We start from the raw sequence: 19392 nt of genomic DNA, 5'->3' as shown, positions 1-19392 counted from the left end.
AGAGGTCACAAGGTGTTTCTATGTTTAGACCTACTGACCTAGTTTTTGACCGCACATGACCCTGTTTCGAACTTGACCTAGATATCATCAAGATGAACACTCTGACCAACTTTCATACAGATCCCATGAAAAATATGGCCTTTAGAGAGGTCACAAGGTTTTTCTATTATTTGACCTACTGACCTAGTTTTTGATGGCACGTTACCCACTTTCGAAACTGACCTAGATATCATCAAGATGAACATTCTGACCAACTTTCATACAGATCCCATGAAAAATATGGCCTCTAGAGAGGTCACAAGGTTTTTCTATTATTTGAGGTACCGACCTAGGTTTTGATGGCACGTGACCCACTTTCGAACTTGACCTAGATATCATCAAGTTGAACATTCTGACCAATTTTCATGAAGATCTCATGAAATATATGGCCTCTAGAGAGGTCACAAGGTTTTTCTATTTTTAGACCTACTGACCTTGTTTTTGACCGCACATGACCCAGTTTCAAACTAGACCTTGATATCATCAAGATGAACATTCAGACCAACTTTCATGCAGATCCCATGAAAAATGTGGCCTTTAGAGAGGTCACAAGGTTTTTCTATTATTTGATCTACTGACCTAGTTTTTGATGGCACGTGACCCAGTTTCAAACTTGACCTAGATATCATCAAGATGAACGTTCTGACCAATTTTCATGAAGATCTTGTGAAATATATGGCCTCTAGAGAGGTCACAAGGTTTTTCTATTATTTGACCTACTGACCTAGTTTTTGACGGCACGTGACCCAGTTTTGAACTTGACCTAGATATCATCAAGGTGAACGTTCTGACCAATTTTCATGAAGATCTTGTGAAATATATGGCCTCTAGAGAGGTCACAAGGTTTTTCTATTTTTAAACCTACTGACCTAGTTTTTGAAGGCACGTGACCCAGTTTCGAACTTTACCTAGATATCATCAAGATGAACATTCTGACCAACTTTCATAAAGATCCCATGAAAAATGTGACCTCTAGAGTGGTCACAAGCAAAAGTTTACGGACGCACGCACGCACGGACGGACGACGGACATTGCGCGATCACAAAAGCTCACCTTGTCACTTTGTGACAGGTGAGCTAACAAGAGGACCATGATGGTCCTGAATCGCTCACCTGTCCTCACATGACCCAGTTTTGAACTGAGTATGACGTCATTTTTTCTATTATTTGATATAGTGACCTAGTTTTTGAGCTCATATGACCCAGTTTTGAATTTGACCTAGATATCATCAAGATAAAAATTCTGACCAATTTTCATGAAGATCCATTGAAAAATATGGCCTCTAGAGAGGTCACAAGGTTTTTCTATTATTTAACCTAATGACCTAGTTTTTGAAGGCATGTGACCCAGTTTTGAACTTGACCTAGATATCATCAAGGTGAACATTCTCACCAATTTTCATGAAGATCTCATGAAAAATATGGCTTCTAGGAGAGGTCACAAGGTTTTTCTATTTTTAGACCTACTGACCTACTTTTTGACCGCACTTGACCCAGTTTCGAACTTGATCTAGATATCATCAAGGTGAACATTCTGACCAATTTTCATGAAGATCCTTTAAAAAATATGGCCTCTAGAGAGGTCAAAAGGTTTTTCTATTTTTAGAGCTACTGACCTAGTTTTTTACCGCAGTTGACCCAGTTTCAAACTTGATCTAGATATCATCAATATGAACATTCAGACCAACTTCCATACAGATCCCATGAAAAATATGGCCTCTAGAGAGGTCACAAGGTTTTTCTATTATTTGACCTAATGACCTAGTTTTTGATGGCATGTGACCCAGTTTCGAACTTGAACTAGATCAAGGTGAACATTCTGACCAAATTTCATGAAGATCCATTGAAAAATATGGCCTCTAGAGAGGTCACAAGGTTTCTCTATTTTTAGACCTACTGACCTAGTTTTGGACCGCATGTGACCCAGTTTCGAACTTGACCTAGATATCATCAAGATGAACATTCTGACCAACTTTCATAAAGATCCCATGAAAAATGTGACCTCTAGAGTGGTCACAAGCAAAAGTTTACGCACGCACGCACGCACGCCGCGCGAGCACCAAAGCTCACCTTGTCACTTTGTGACAGGTGAGCTAAAAAATAATGATAATGAAACAAAAGAGCTATAAAAATATATTTTATACTTCTTTGTATTTTTACTTCATTGATAAAACACAGGTATAGTGAAAACTCAATGAGTTCTTTGTGTTGACAAACAATATTTTCCAATATCACAATTATAAAGGTCATACTAATGAAGGTGATCCTTACATTATATTTATATAGAATACTTACAAAAAGAATGGGAATATGATTTTCTCGTATACAATGTACATGCAATCACCATTATTGGAATTTTATTTTATTATAATATTACTGGGTAAAATCAAATTATTGTGTGTGTGTTCGGGTTTAACGTCTTTTTCAACAATTTTTCAGTCATATAAACGACGGTGTCTACTTGTACCAGTGAGCACAATGCCCAACTTTATAGTGCTGCCTCACTGGAATATCACGTCGTAGACACGTGGCATGATACCCCACCCAGTCACATTATACTGACACCGGGCTGACCAGTCCTAGCACTATCCCCTTAATGCTGAGCGCCAAGCGAAGAAGCTGCTAGTACCATTTTTTACGTCTTTGGTATGACGCAGCCGGGGATCGAAACCACGACCTCCCGCACTCGAAGCGGACGCTCTACCACTAGGCTACCGAGGCGGTACTCAAATTATTGTGTTTCATATATACTGAATTTTCAATTTCAATAATAAGTTGCCTAAGTGTACTTTTTTCATGCTTTACTTTATAAAACTGAAATGCACATTCGGTTTTCAATCTTAGACAAATGTTATTTACAATATTCTGCAAGCATTAAAACAAAACTTTTAGATGAATGAAAGTCACGTTTTTCTAAAATATAACAAATCTCCAGATAGAACTTGAATAAATAAAAACTTGCTTTTTTCCCTAAATAAGTTTTTATTATTTTATTATGTATGATCAGCAAATAATTTTCTTTACATAAAAGAAAATGCCAAAAATAGGTATAACTTTTAATGTTATCACATATTTATTAAATTAAGTACACTGTTTCCCCATCTCACTTATTGATACACTTGTAAGGTAGACTGACTCTCCAATAAACAATGACCCTTGTTTATTAGAACCATACTGTGATGATCATTAGCCCCTAACTGTGCTAATAAAGACAGAAATCCCTTGGCCCACTGCCAAGATCTAGGCCTTAGTTTTGCTTTGTTCAATACATTGAACAGCACACAGAAACATGTTATGCTGGACACAATGTCCAATATCAAAGTCACTACAAATACATCAGATCTTCTGAACATAAATGAAAAGCTACAATATTTATATACAAAGTTTGTCAACTTAATTAGTTTATATACTAGTTTATTTTAGCTCAACTGTGATGAAAGCTTAAGTTTATTTGGATCCTCTCAAGTCCAATTCCTTGAAAAGCCAGAACTGGGGTCATATGAGAAAGTGTGGTTATGACCCTAGTGGAACTTGAACCAAGGACCTTTGGGCTGAGCCGACAACTAGACCACTAGACCATCCCTCCTGCCAACTTACTTGAGAATGGTTGTATCAACAACAGCTCTAGCTGATACTGTTTTGTACGGTTGGGGTTTGCCCTAGAAAACAATATCAAAGTATGATTTATTACAAAACACAATGTATAATATCATTAAAAACAAGTGAATGAAGTATTGCCATGCAATACAAAGTCCCCTACTGGTGGGCACCTAATTTTCTCTACTGCAGTATAACATAATGAACTGATATCTGTCAATGATGTATAAACAATATTGTACTATATATACAATATGTTATAACAAAACACTTGGATTAAAATTTATATATATAAAAACCTATAGTTGTTTTCATATTGAATTTTTTTGGCTGATTATAAAAATGTTATCATGTAAGTTATTTATAGTAACAACAAACGGAAATTAATCTTTAAAAAAAAAAAAAAAAAAAAAAAAAAAATCTATATAATATAAGTCCACAAGAAACTCTTTACCAGGTAGAGATAGGTCAAAATACACCTAAAAATTGGATGTAACATGCATGCTGTACCACAGAAAAGTGGTCACGATTTTTCTCTACCGCCAGTAATAAAAAAGTTACAATAAAATCTATTTATAGTAACAACAAAGGGACGTAATTCTAAAAACAAGGGTGCCTCATGGTGGTGAACATTTGGTCCAAGTTACATCAAAATCCCTCCATGCATGAAGAAGAAATGTTCCGTACAAAGTCATTCTTGAATTTGACCTTTGACCTCTAAATATGACCTTGACCTTAGACCTAGGGACCTGGTTCTTGCGCATGACATGTTGTCTCATCCAGGGGAATATTTGTGCCAACTGATATCTAAATCCTGCTTTGCATGACAAAGTTATAGACCGGACAGGAAAAAAATCCTCTTGACCTTTGATCTCAAAGTGTGACCTTGACCTTTAAGCTAGGGTACTGGGTGTTGCGCATGACACGTCGTCTCATCATGGGAAACATTTATGCCAAGTAATATTGTAATCCCTTGATGGATGACAGAGTTCTGGATCGGACAGGGAAAAAACCTTATTGACCTTTGACCCCCAATTGTGACCTTGACCTTTGAGCTAGGGGTCTGGGATTTGCGCACGACACGTCGTCTCATCATGGGGAACACTTGTGCTAAGTGATATTAAAATTCCTTAATGAATGTCAGAGTTATGGACCGGACACGAAACAGACCCTGTTCATGCTATGTTAACATTAGACTGCTAAGTGTGACCTTGACCTTTGAGCTAGGGGTTTGAAAGTTGTGCACGACACATCGTCTTATTATGAGGTACATTTGTGCCAAGTAATATTAAAATCCCTTCATGAATGGGAGAGTTATGGACCGGACAGGAAAAAAGCCCTGTTGACCTTTGACCTCCAACTGTGACCTTGACCTTTGAGCTAGGGGTCCGGGTTTTGCGCATGACACGTCGTCTCATCATGGGGAACATTTATGCCAAGTAATATTAAAATCCCTTCATGGATGGGAGAGTTATGGACCGGACAGGAAAAAAGCCCTGTTGACCTTTGACCTCCAATTGTGACCTTGACCTTTGAGCTAGGGGTCCGGGTTTTGCGCATGACACGTCGTCTCATCATGGGGAACATTTGTGCCAAGTAATATTAAAATCCCTTCATGGATGACAGAGTTATGGCGGGACACGAAATTGCGGACGGACGGACGGACGGACAGACGGACGGACGGACAGACGGACGGACGGACAGACGGACGGAATGACGGAAAAGCGCATTCCTATAGTCCCCGAAACTGGTTTTCAACCAGTAGGGGACTAATAAGTATTTGGTGTAACCTATATAATTAAGATCATTTACAATTTATTCAGCATGCACTCAAATAATGATTAATATACTCTAATAAAACGTTGTTCTTGTTTTTATGCCATAATTAGTTCCACCTGACGGTAATATATGATGAAATAAGAAATGTCACGTAAAAAGAGGTAACAGATTACTGGGTAAGCATTGAAGTCAACCAGGCATTATCAGAGCCATGTACTTACAGTTATGAAGTCTAGTATACTGAGCAGACTGTGTATACTATCACCTGTATCAACTTCTTTCACCAGGTACTCTGAACCCTGTAATTTACAACAAGAGCTCATAGAACACTAAATGCCCCCCCCCATGATGCATTCAGTAATTGCACAAGGAACAGAAATTATTTGGTCACTACATAAAAGTTCTACTATTTTGGGTCAATGTGTCCTTGACCTTTGACCTACTGACCTCAAAACCAATAGGGGTAATCTGCTGGTCATGACCAACCTCCCTATTAAGTTTCGTGATCCTAAGCCCAAGCATTCTCAAGTTATCATCCTGAAATGGTTTAACTGTTCTGGGTCACTTTGACCTTGATCTTTGACCTACAGAACCAAACATCAGTAGGGGTCATCTGCTGGTCATGACCAACCTCCCTATCAACTTTCATGATCTTAGACCCAAGAGTTCTTGAGTTATCATCCGGAAATCGTAAAACTGTTCCGGGTCGCTGTGATCTTGACCTTTGTCATACTGAACGCAAAATCAACAGGGGTCATCTGCTGATCATGACTAACCTCCCTATCAAGTTTAATAATCCTAGGTGCAAGCATTCTCAAGTTATCGTCCGGAAGCGGTTTAACTGTTTTGGGTCACTTTGACACTTACCTTTGACCTACAGAACCAAAAATCAATAGGGGTCATCTGCTGGTCATGACCAACCTCCCTATCAACTTTCATGATCTTAGACCCAAGAGTTCTTGAATTATCATCCGAAATCGTAAAACTGTTCCGGGTCGCTGTGACCTTGACCTTTGTCATACTGACCGCAAAATCAACAGGGGTCATCTGCTGGTCATGACTAACCTCCCTATCAAGTTTAATAATCCTAGGTGCAAGCATTCTTGAATTAGCATCCGGAAACTGTTTAACTGTTCTGGAACACTGTGACCTTGACATTTGACCTAATGGCCTCAAAATCAATAGGGATCATCTATTGGTCATGATCAACCTCCCTATCAACTTTCATGATCCTTGGCCCAAGCGTTCTTGAGTTATCATCCGGAAACCGTTTAACTGTTCAAGGTCACTGTGACCTTGACCTTTAACCAACTGACCTCAAAATCAATAGGGGTCATCTGCTGGTCATGACCAACCTCCCTATCAACTTTCATGATCCTAGGTCCAAGCGTTCTTGAGTTATCATCTTGAAACCGTTTAACTGTTCAAGGTCACTGTGACCTTGACCTTTAACCAACTGACTTCAAAATCAATAGGGTCATCTGCTAGTCATGAACAACCTCCATATCAACTTCCATGATCCTAGACTCAAGCGTTCTTTAGTTATCATCCGGAAACCAACTGGTCTACATACCGACTGACCGACCAACCGACATCTGCAAAACAATATACCCCTCCTTCTTCGAAGGGGGGCATAATAAAACATACACTTTTATTAAATGACTCATTATATAAATCTCCAGTCCATAGTTTATGCTATTTACTGATCTACAGTTCAAGGATTAAAGTCAAAACTTCAAGAAAACTAAAGCTGTCAGAGGGCAGCAAAGCTCGACCATTCAACCGCCTTGTCAACTGAATGAATATTCAAGTCAAAAAGGGGCATAATTTTGTAAAAATGCAAAACAGGGTTATGGAATCTGTATAATGCATATCAGCTCATGCCAGTGGACAAGTGTGTGAAGTTTCAATCCATACTGAGATACCAGCTTACATACAAAAACTAAACCAAAAACTGCTGTCGAAAAAGGGGCATAATTTTGTAAAAAATGCAAAATAGAGTTATGGAACTTGTACAATGTAAGTCAGTTTATCACACTAAATAAGTGTGTTAAGTTTCAATCCATTCCCCATAAGTGGCTATATACAAAAACTTAACCAAATTGTGACGCAGACGAGGACATCTACTCATGGGTGAGTCCAATGGCTCTACCCATTCTTCGAATAGTCGAGCCAATAAATCTGAAAATCTTATGCCATGTAAACAAATACTTACTGAATGGCTTGCAGATCAATAGTCAACATTGCTGACTCTCAGCCCTATTGACCTCAGGCAACAGTTTTGAGTACTGACAGACAATTCATTTAGTAAGTGTAAGACCTCAGGCAACAGTTTTGAGTACTGACAGACAATTCATTTAGTAAGTGTAAGACCTCAGGCAACAGTTTTGAGTACTGACAGACAATTCATTTTAGTAAGTGTGAGCTGATATATCTTACAAGTTACACATATGCATAATGCAATATCTGTTAAAACTATCAAATACCATAACAATCAAAATTTCAGAAATATACAAATATGATTATATTAAGTAAACAATAACTGATAAACTGTTACATGTAATATTCTTCAAACAAAAAAGAAAATGAAACTATTCTGATTTCAAATATACACAGTCAAATGACCTACCCCTTCAGTGATATAGACATTGATCTTGCCACTCTGTACAACATATATACAGTTGTCTTCATCTCCTACCCTGAACAGGTAACTTCCTGCTGGAACAAACTTTGACTCCATATGTTTACACAGCTCCAAGAATAGAGGTTTCTCAAAGTGGCCAAATACCCTAAAATAAGTACTTCCATCTGTAACATACACTTATATATTGAACTGAATATGTCCTTTAAATAAACAAAGATAAACCTATAACACAGCTCCTTCTACTGAACTGAAGACAACAACTGTCTAGTTCATACACTTGTAACAACATCTTTATACTGTCTAGTTATAAACTAGATGTGTGTCCATAGGACAAAGGTGCCCCCCACTCCTGCCACTGTAACATGGTTTAATGACTCAGGTTAAACAATTTTTAAGATGTTTGCAACACAAACTTTTAAGAACCTTATGTGTATTTTTCACTTAGTTGGCCATAACTCTGGCCTAGCTGAGTAAAATCCGAAAGAGAACACTTCATAGGCTATAAAACAATCCTCTAATGTTTTATGATTCTAGGTCAAGTACATTTTAACATACAAGTTTCACAAATGTTTTTTTTTAATAAGTCTGGACAAGAAATCTGGTCTTGTGTAGTGAAATAATGACTGTAGGTAAAATATTTTCGGAGCTACGCGCAACAAAACATTAAAATGACAATTTTTTCCTAGGTCAGGGGCCATAACTCCTACAATACTGAATGAATCCGGACGCAAAACCCCAGGTGCACAACTGCACATGCTGACCAACATTCCTGTAAGCTTTGGTGACTCTAGGTCAAATACTTTTGGAGCTAAGCGCGACACAACATTAAAATTACCAATTTTTAACTAAGTCAGGGGCCATAAGTCCTACACGACTGAATGAATCCGGACGCGAAACCCCAGGTGCACAACTGCACATGCTGACCAACATTCCTGTAAACTTTGGTGACTCTGGTCAAATACTTTTGGAGCTACGCGCGACACAACATTAAAATGACCAATTTTTTACTAAGTCAGGGGCCATAACTCCTACATGACTGAATGAATCCTGATGCAAAACCCCAGGTGCACAACTACACATGCTGACTAACATTCCTGTAAAGTTTTGTGACTCTACGTCAAGCACTTCTGCAGCTAGGCGCGACACAACACTAAAACTAGAGCTATCACTAAAGGTGATGAATGTGCCCCCCGCATGCACTAACACAGTACATTGCATTTTGACGCACACAAGATTTCATAATTTATGTGGACTGTATGCATATAGACTGTATGTATACAGTATAGTAACAAACAAGAGGACCATGATGGTCCTGAATTGCTCACCTCTTCCCACAGGACCCAGTTTTGAGTATGACGTCGTTGTTTCTATTATTTGACATAGTGACCTAGTTTTTGAGCTCATGTGACCCAGTTTTGAACTTGACCTAGATATTATCAAGATAAAAATTCTGACCAATTTTCATGAAGATCCATTGAAAAATATGGTCTCTAGAGAGATCACAAGGTTTTTCTATTATTTGACCTATTGACCTAGTTTTCGAAGGTACGTGACCCTGTTTTGAACTTTACCTAGATATCATCAAGGTGAACATTCTCACTAATTTGCATGAAGATCTCATGAAAAATATGGCCTCTAGAGAGGTCACAAGGTTTTTCTATTTTTATACCTACTGGCCTAGTTTTTGACCGCGCGTGACCCACTTTCGAAACTGACCTAGATATCATCAAGGTGAACATTCAGATCAATTTTCATGAAGATCCATTGAAAAATATGGCCTCTAGAGAGGTCAAAATATTTTTTTAATTTTAGACCTACTGACCTAGTTTTTCACCGCAGTTGACCCAGTTTCAAACTTGACCTAGATATCATCAAGATGAACATTCAGACCAACTTTCATACAGATCCCATGAAAAGTATGGCCTCTAGAGAGGTCACAAGGTTTTTTTATTATTTGACCTACTGACCTAGTTTTTTATGGCACGTGACCCAGTTTCATACTTGACCTAGATATCATCAAGGTGAACATTCTGACCAATTTTCATGAAGATCCATTCAAGGGTATGGCCTCTAGAGAGGTCACAAGGTTTTTCTATTTCAAAACCTACTGACCTAGTTTTTGATCGCAGTTGACCCAGTTTCAAAACTGACCTATATATCATCAAGATAAACATTCAGACCAACTTTCATACAGATCGCATGAAAAATATGGCCTCTAGAGAGGTCACAACGTTTTTTCATTATTTGACCTACTGACCTACTTTTTGAAGGCACGTGACCCACTTTCGAACTTGACCTAGATATCATCAAGTTGAACATTCTGACCAATTTTTATGGAGATCAATTCACAAATATGGCCTCTAGAGAGGTCACAAGGTTTTTCTATTTTTAGACCTACTGACCTAGTTTTTGACCGCACATGACCCTGTTTCGAACTTGACCTAGATATCATCAAGATGAACATTCAGACCAACTTTCATACAGATCCCATGAAAAATATGACCTTTAGAGAGGTCACAAGGTTTTTCTATTATTTAACCTACTGACCTAGTTTTTTAAGGCACGTGACCCACTTCCGAACTTGACCTAGATATCATCAAGGTGAACATTCTGACCAATTTTCATGAAGATCTCATGAAATATATGGCCTCTAGAGAGGTCACAATGTTTTTCTATTTTTAGACCTACTGACCTAGTTTTTGACCGCACGTGACCCAGTTTCGAACTTGACCTAGATATCATCAAGATAAACATTCAGGCCAACTTTCATACAGATCCCATGAAAACTATGGCCTTTAGAGAGGTCACAAGGTTTTTCTATCATTATACCTACTGACCTAGTTTTTGACGACACGTGACCCAGTTTCGAACTTGACTTAGATATCATCAAGGTGAACATTCTGACCAATTTTCATGAAGATCTTGTGAAATATATGGCCTCTAGAGAGGTCACAAGGTTTTTCTATTTTTAGACCTACTGACCTAGTTTTTGATGGCACGTGGCCCAGTTTCAATCTTGACCTAGATATCATCAAGGTGAACATTCTGACCAACTTTCATGAAGATCTTATGAAATATATGGCCTCTAGAGAGGTCACAAGGTTTTTCTATTTTTAGACCTACTGACCTAGTTTTTGAAGGCACCTGACCCAGTTTTGAACCTGACCTAGATATCATCAAGATGAACATTCTGACCAACTTTCATAAAGATCCCACAAAAAATGTGACCTCTAGAGTGGTCACAAGCAAAAGTTCACGGACGGACGGACCACGGACGCTGCGTGATCACAAAAGCTCACCTTGTCACTATGTGACAGGTGAGCTAAAAACAAAGTCCCATAACTATGCCGAATATTTATCTAAAAGAAAGTAACATGCACCATGCACAACTTGGGTTGGTACTGATCATTTGTGTGAAGTTTCATTAAATTGTGTGCAAGGGTTCGGAAGATTAGCCACGCACAAGATTGCATATGCAGACTGTATGTACACAGTATGATAACAAGAAACAAAGTCCAATAACTCTGCAGAATATTTATCTAAAAGAACGTAACATGCACCATGCACAACTAGGGTTGGTACTGATCATTTGTGTGAAGTTTCATTAAATTGTGTGCAAGGGTCCGGAAGATTAGGCATATGCAGACTGTATGTACATAGTATGTTAACAAACAAGAGGACCATGATGGTCCTGAATCGCTCACCTCTTCCCACATGACCCAGTTTTGAGTATGACGTCGTTTTTTCTATTATTTGACATAGTGACCTAGTTTTTGAGCTCATGTGACCCAGTTTTGAACTTGACCTAAATATTATCAAGATAAAAATTCTGACCAATTTTCATGAAGATCTATTGAAAAATATGATTACTAGAGAGGTCACATATTTGACCTATTGACCTAGTTTTCGAAGGTACGTGACTCTGTTTTGAACTTTACCTAGATCTCATCAAGGTGAACATTCTCACTAATTTCCATGAAGATCTCATGAAAAATATGGCCTCTAGAGAGGTCACAAGGTTTTTCTATTTTTATACCTACTGGCCTAGTTTTTGACCGCACGTGACCCAGTTTCGAAACTGACCTAGATATCATCAAGGTGAACATTCAGATCAATTTTCATGAAGATCCATTGAAAAATATGGCATCTAGAGAGGTCAAAAGATTTTAATAATTTTAGACCTACTGACCTAGTTTTTGACCGCACATGACCCAGTTTCAAACTTGACCTAGATTTCATCTATATGAACATTCAGACCAACTTTCATACAGATCCCATGAAAAATATGGCCTCTAGAGAGGTCACAAGGTTTTTTCATTATTTGACCTACTGACCTACTTTTTGACGGCACGTGACCCACTTTCGAACTTGACCTAGATATCATTAAGATGAACATTCTGACCAACTTTTATGGAGATCCATTCACAAGTATGGCCTCTAGAGAGGTCACAAGGTTTTTCTATTTTTAGACCTAATTTTTGACTGCACATGACCCTGTTTCGAACTTGACCTAGATATCATCAAGATGAACATTCAGACCAACTTTCATACAGATCCCATGAAAAAAAAAATATGGCCTTTAGAGAGGTCACAAGGTTTTTCTATTATTTGACCTACTGACCTAGTTTTTGATGGCACGTGACCCACTTTCGAACTTGACCTAGATATCATCAAGGTGAACATTCTGAGCAATTTTCATGAAGATCTCATGAAATATATGGCCTTTAGAGAGGTCACAAGGTTTTTCTATTTTTAGACCTTCTGACCTAGTTTTTGACCGCACGTGACCCAGTTTCGAACTTGATCTAGACATCATCAAGATAAACATTCAGACCAACTTTCATAAGATCCCATGAAAAATATGGCCTTTAGAGAGTTCACAAGGTTTTTCTATTATTTGACCTACTGACCTAGTTTTTAATGGCACGTGACCCAGTTTCGAACTTGACCTAGATATCATCAAGGTGAACGTTCTGACCAATTTTCATGAAGATCTTGTGAAATCTATGGCCTCTAGAGAGGTCACAAGTCTTTTCTATTTTTAGACCTACTGACCTAGTTTTTGAAGGCACCTGATCCAGTTTCGAACTTGACCTAGATATCATCAAGGTGAACATTCTGACCAATTTTCATGAAGATCTTGTGAAATATTTGGCCTCTAGAGAGGTCACAAGGTTTTTCTATTTTTAGACCTACTGACTTAGTTTTTGACGGCATGTGACCCAGTTTCGAACTTGACCTTGATATCATCAAGATGAACATTCTGACCATCTTTCATAAAGATCCCACAAAAAATGTGACCTCTAAAGTGGTCACAAGCAAAAGTTTACGGACTGACGCACGCACGCACGGATGGACGACGGACGCTGCGCGATCACAAAAGCTCACCTTGTCACTTTGTGACAGGTGAGCTAAAAACAAAGTCCCATAACTCAGCATTTTTTTTATTAAAGAACCTAACATACCCCATGCACAACTACTGTTGTTAGTGATCACTTGTATGAAGTTTCATTAAATTGTGTCAAGGGGATGAGGAGAGATGGTGCGCACAAGATTGTGTCTATGTATATAGTATAGTAACAAAAAACAAAGTCCCGTAACTCTGCAATTTTTTTCTGAAAGAACCTAACATGCCCCATGCACAACTACTGTTGTTACTGATCACTTATGTGAAGTTTCATTAAATTGTGTCAAGGGGATGAGGAGAGATGGTGTGCACAAGATTGTGTCTACGGACAGACAGACAGACAACCTGAAACCAGTATACCCCCTCTTACAACTTTGTTGTTCCCGGGGTACAATGACCAATTTTTACAAAGTCAGGGGCCATAACTCCTACACAACTGAATCAATCCGGACGCGAAACCCCAAGTGCACAACTACACATGCTGACCAACAGTCCTGTAAAGGTTTGTGACTCTACGTCAAATACTTTTGGAGCTAGACGAGACACAACATTCTCAGAAGGACAGACGGAAGGACGGACAGACAAGAGCAAATCTATATGCCCCCACCACTCATGGGGGGGGGGGGGCGGGGGGCACAAAAAAGAAAGGTAACAAGAGTTGTTTGTAAAACACTTATGCCTCCCACGATGACCCATTGAATGGTGTATTCACCAACCAAAAGAAACAACATACCCACTCTTCTTCGAATGAGGGCATAAATATTGCACTGATCTGAAGTATCTAAAGTTGATTCTTCGTAATTAAAAGTGTGCAAGCAATGAACATTGTGCTTACCTGACACTCCTGAGCATATACAGAACCTCGGAGGGAATCCTGTGATCTTCCTCCATCTCAGCTCCATCAGCTTCAAAAAAAGACTTTGGTGGACACTTAACTTGTAGTGTAGGTTGTGACGGGGCTTTCTTCAGTCTCAGTATCTTGGAAAACCTAGCAAATTATGCATCAATACATGAATAATAAAACAATTCTGATGCTCAAAAACATTATTTGACCTTGCTTTTAAGTTACTTAGAGGAAAGATGTAGAATTCCTATAAATTTAAGAAACCATTTGGTGTAGTTCACAAAAACATTCTGTTAAATGTAATATCAACTGTAGCTATTTAACACAAAAATTATAATGGTTCAATATTTTTTCTGTTGTTTCCCTTCCAATCTTACTTTTTAGCCAGCATCATGATTTCTTTCTTATTCAGTTCTCCTCTACCTTTCCCCTGACCCAATCCTGCGGCGTTGATTGTATTCCGAGAAAAACTGCTCACCTGAAACAAACCACATAAAAATATCCTTATTCACAGTACTATAATGGTGTGATCTTACATTATTATATTGACCCTTAATTTATCAATCTCATACTTTACAATCTTTATTGTCCTGCTACACTTTCTAAAGTTAAGTACATGTACATCTACATTTGTATGTATATAGACATATCAAAATCAACTAAAAATAACATTGATGATTAACAATAACATATATAACAAAATGTATGTGTAATTGAAATTTTCACTAATTAGTGAAGAATTCAAACATTTATTTAACTCAACATAGAAAAGAAGTGAAAAACCCCCAAATACAATGTACCATTACACCCAATTTTGCTGGAAAATGCATCAAATTATAAAAGTTACATTTTTTATAATGGAAGACATAAATTACCTTCCTGAGCATTTTGCGTCCATAGAAGAGTACCTTGTCCCTCTTCCTGAACCGATACTTCTTGTGGGTACCACTCTGGCTCTGTTGAGCCGCTGAAACACAAATACTTGTAGTTTCAAACATCAGGTAAAATCAAATAATGCTTTAACAAACAATTATACTGCTGTAATTCTGCAGTGTTTGACAACTTTCTTTCTTATTTCAACTACACTGCAAAATCTTATGAAAGATAAGTAGGATAAAACTACACTGAAAACTTAGAATCTATTATCATGATTTTATTTCTATATTTCCCTATCTTTAGTCCTATCAGCTCTAGTATACATCTGAATACTGTGAAATCATCTATGTTCATGGGGACTAAATGCAATTTCGTGGATTTCATGGCTGAGTTAATCCATGATTTAAATCCCAACAAACAAGTAAGATGCCCATTCATTTTATGTTCAAAGATCAAATTCTGCTAACTGATATTCCAAGGAAATAGCCACATTGGAAGAAAACACAAAATTGTATGTCCAGAAAATAGAATGATTTCACAGCATCTGATCACTATTTGCAAGGAGTAATATCAAATACCTCTTTTCTTGAGTTTCCATAATCCAAACACGACAATGACAAGAGTAGTTATAATAGCCACAGACACTGCTACCACAATACTCTGAAAAGAAATTGTAGGATGCTTTTAAGTACACGCAGAAATCCAGGGACCTTTGCCTTTCTTCCTGAAATTTTATCTGTCCTCATTTTGTGGAAAAGTTATCATTTCAGAAAAAGCAGTGGCGGTGGCTCTGAGAAAAAATACCCAGTGTGATCCCTGTTAATTCGACAATGTTGTACTTTCCAGTTATTTTGTATATCCCGTGCATGTCAAGGAGCGATCATGTGATATTCTGGTAGAACAGTTAGGGCACAATGCTCATTCTGTATATCATACAGTGATCAATAGATCATAAGTAAATCTAAAGAGATTTTGATATATTAATAAGTATATAGGGGTTTCATTAGTTATTGAAATAGTAGGTTGAAGTTGTGAAGTAGAGAGGGTCTGGGGGTCCTCCCACAATATTGGTGTGAGAGGATCCTGGGGAACAAAACTCTTTGGACGAAATAAATATTAAGCAGTTTGCTAGAGGTAAAAATAAGCTCTCCTGCAAGTTTTTGTAACTTGTTCTTTAACCATCATAATGTCAATGAGTAAATGGAAATGTTCTCAAACAATGCCTATCTTTAAGAAGGAAACTTTATAATTACATTTATGTTGAAGTTTAGTTTTTAGTGTGTCACGACATTACACTAAAATGTAAGCTTGGCCAGAAGTCCTGTGCAGTAATACTTCAAGTGGAAATAGAAAGACAATGCGTAGAATATCTTTAAACAATTTCATACTCCTTCATACTTATTTTCCCCATTTTGAACTTTACTTCCTGCATTTTGACTACTAAAACAGCAAACAATGGGTTATTATACCCTCCATAAATGGCATGTGCAGTAAGCAATGGTATAAAAGTTACCTGGGTATGGTGGGCCTATGCATTTTTTCTAGCTCATGTGTGGAAGGGAAATATACCTCCACTTTATCAATTCAGTCATTTTGGCACATTTATTGTGCTTATATCACATGTTTCATGTCATTCAGTGGCATCTTTTGTGAATTAACTATGTCTAATATATTTATTGACTCCCCTTTTAATACTTTCTTACCAGCTAATTTTTCATTTCATTTGCTTTCGTTGAAGTAGGCGGAGCTAAATTTAGCGAATCAGATTGACTAATAATCGCTCTTGCGTAGAGGAACACTCTCGTGACTCAGCAAAGTTTTAAATTATGCCACGTAGTGTAATTCGATATTGACACGTTGGTGTATTGTCTTCACTGGTTTACTGCTAAATATCGGATTATCCGTTACTACGTCTGTGAGAAAGATCACAAGATCAGATCGATGATTATCTAGTTGGCGCCAATGAAATTCGACTCAATGGCAGTGTTAGAGAGAATACTTTTTCAGCTATGAAAATAACAAAGCATTGCAGGACTTACAGACCCGCTAATGGTCTATCTTGATAATGACCATATACCAAAATGGCCATTTCACAGCTGGAGCCCTTGTCTATGTATTGGGGTTACTATACCCACACTACCCCAAAACCTTTATTTGATGTACCCCTTAGGTTTAAAGCTGCTGTTTTTATTCAAACTGTAATTTTAACAGATTTCATGTACCCAATCTGTAAATTTATAGATTGAAAAATCTTTAAATTTATGAACTGTACGTACAGTTACAGAATGTCTATAAAAACTACGAAATTATAGACCTGATCCTGGCTCAAATCAGCCTGAAGCAAAATATTTATATGAATCCTAACCACCTCTGTAGCCTAGTGATATAGTCCAACTAATTTAACGCGATCCTAGGAAATATTGAGATAATTTTTTCATATGGGCAATATCCCACTCGCGTCAAACACTCGAAAGACTAAAATAGTTGAAGCAATTTCCGACGAATTTTTCATCACTGCCGACGCTTTACATGCTATAGGTTTAAATGCTGATTATTTCAAGAATTGGCCATAAATTCAAATAAAACTTACATGCATCAAAAAGGGATTCAATTCCTTATTGATTTATGTAAACATTTTCAAATAATATCTAAAATTACGAATTTTGTGGTGATTTAAACCTATGTATGTACTGTACTCGATACATGTTTACATGTATACAAACCAATATGCGCAAGCGATAAAATCAATAACTTTACACGACTGTGTATGGTGATTCATCCTCCATTATTTTGGTCCTTCAAAGTTTTGACATTTAGATTGCCAGTCACAAATATAAAACAATCTGAACGTCAAATTATTTTGACTACCTAGTGGTACAGCGTCCGCTTCGAGTGCGAGAGGTTATTGGTTCGATCCCTAGCCGCGTCATATCAAAGACGTGAAAAATGGTACCAGTAGCTCCCTTTTTTGGCCACAAGCATTAAAAGGGAAACTGGCTTCTCTTCTCCATCAGGAATGAGTTGTCGAGAGTGATATAATTTGTAGAACTTGCTTCACAATCGACCTAAAATAAATTATCTCTCTGACCGCCTTGTAAGCTAACAAATATCTTACTAAAGTCAAGTCATATTTGGACAGTCTCTCTGCAACTTGACGCTTGATTTCCTCTTCAATATCACTCAGCCTCTCCTTAAAATTGACTTTTAGTTCGTCAAAAGATGTGGTCATTTTGACATTTTTGTGCGTTTTAGTTTAACTTCAATTTGAAGAGCATCAAAACAATCAATTAAACCCAAAGAGTTTATACTAAACGAAAGAATCTGACAACACTATTAAGGGAAATTACGGGACTTATAAACAGAAGACCATTCCCGACAGGCGGGAATTTGACAAACATTTGATGTACCAACCAGGCTCTAGGGTGGGGATTTAGGGTGGGGATTTAGACAACAAAATTTTTAAAATGTCAAAGTCCCCTGGGTCACCCCGCCGCCCCCCTCCACTCCACGGACGGGCAAAATATTGACAGGTGCATAATTTAATCAACACCTATTGAGATCTACATAGATGCGCATTAATTGAGCTGTATTACATGCTAAATATATTCGCAACGTTTATAATATTTATATTGCCAAACTTGAATCCCTACTGGAACGAAACCTGTCATAACATCTGCAAACGACCGAGGGAATGTTTTTTTTTCTCCTGCCCGACCCCGGTGAGGCGGAGATGAACATATCCCGTAGGATTCTGCTGCTGTCATAACACGAATCAAATATGAGTCGACGCTGTTCTGCAGTAAATCGTGAAAAAGAAAAAAAGTACAAAATGAAGCCTCTTTTTAAAATGTTCATGAAATGCACTTGTTTGCTCACACTGACGTCATTTCCTTTTGAATTTACATTTTGCCAGAGAACGCGCATGTGTAAAACTTTTCTAGATCTAGGGATATGCTTGTACCCTCGACCTACCAATCTATGGTGCAAACCAATCCATCGCGATTCTTCAGATGTTATAACCTGAAAAAAATAATGAGAAAAAAAAAATATGCGGATTTGTGCATAAAAGAAAAATTCACATTTTTCCGCATTCTGTTTTATCATTCTTAAATTCTTTAAATTCTCTGCATTTTGTTCGATTTCATTGGGGAGTTTTATTTTTATGAGGATAATGCCGCTGACATGCAATGGTATGAATGTTGCATCG

At 37.7% G+C, this 19392-nt stretch overlaps 1 protein-coding gene across 5 annotated transcripts in view; it reads right to left on the bottom strand.

Moving 5' to 3' along the window:
• The window catches only part of LOC123531333 (patatin-like phospholipase domain-containing protein 7), a 66670-nt gene extending 47639 nt beyond the window's left edge, over nt 1–19031 (bottom strand). For 4 of the 5 annotated variants that reach the window (XM_045312212.2, XM_045312187.2, XM_045312218.2 and 1 more), the window contains exons 1-8: nt 18301–18459; nt 15764–15845; nt 15185–15276; nt 14687–14787; nt 14301–14453; nt 8044–8203; nt 5636–5713; nt 3636–3697 (exon numbers count right to left, since the gene is read on the bottom strand). In XM_045312212.2, the coding sequence (XP_045168147.2) occupies nt 3636–3697; nt 5636–5713; nt 8044–8203; nt 14301–14453; nt 14687–14787; nt 15185–15276; nt 15764–15845; nt 18301–18414 (842 nt within the window). In that variant the 5' untranslated portion in view covers nt 18415–18459. Of the gene's footprint in view, nt 1–3635; nt 3698–5635; nt 5714–8043; nt 8204–14300; nt 14454–14686; nt 14788–15184; nt 15277–15763; nt 15846–18300; nt 18460–18835 lie in introns of those variants that run through there. The other variant, XM_045312195.2, reaches the window with a different exon arrangement.
• Between the last annotated feature and the right edge of the window lie 361 nt (nt 19032–19392).

This window comes from Mercenaria mercenaria, chromosome 1 (genome assembly GCF_021730395.1).
Source record: "Mercenaria mercenaria strain notata chromosome 1, MADL_Memer_1, whole genome shotgun sequence".
NCBI lineage: Eukaryota > Metazoa > Mollusca > Bivalvia > Venerida > Veneridae > Mercenaria > Mercenaria mercenaria.
This window is presented reverse-complemented; position numbering and strand designations above follow the sequence as displayed.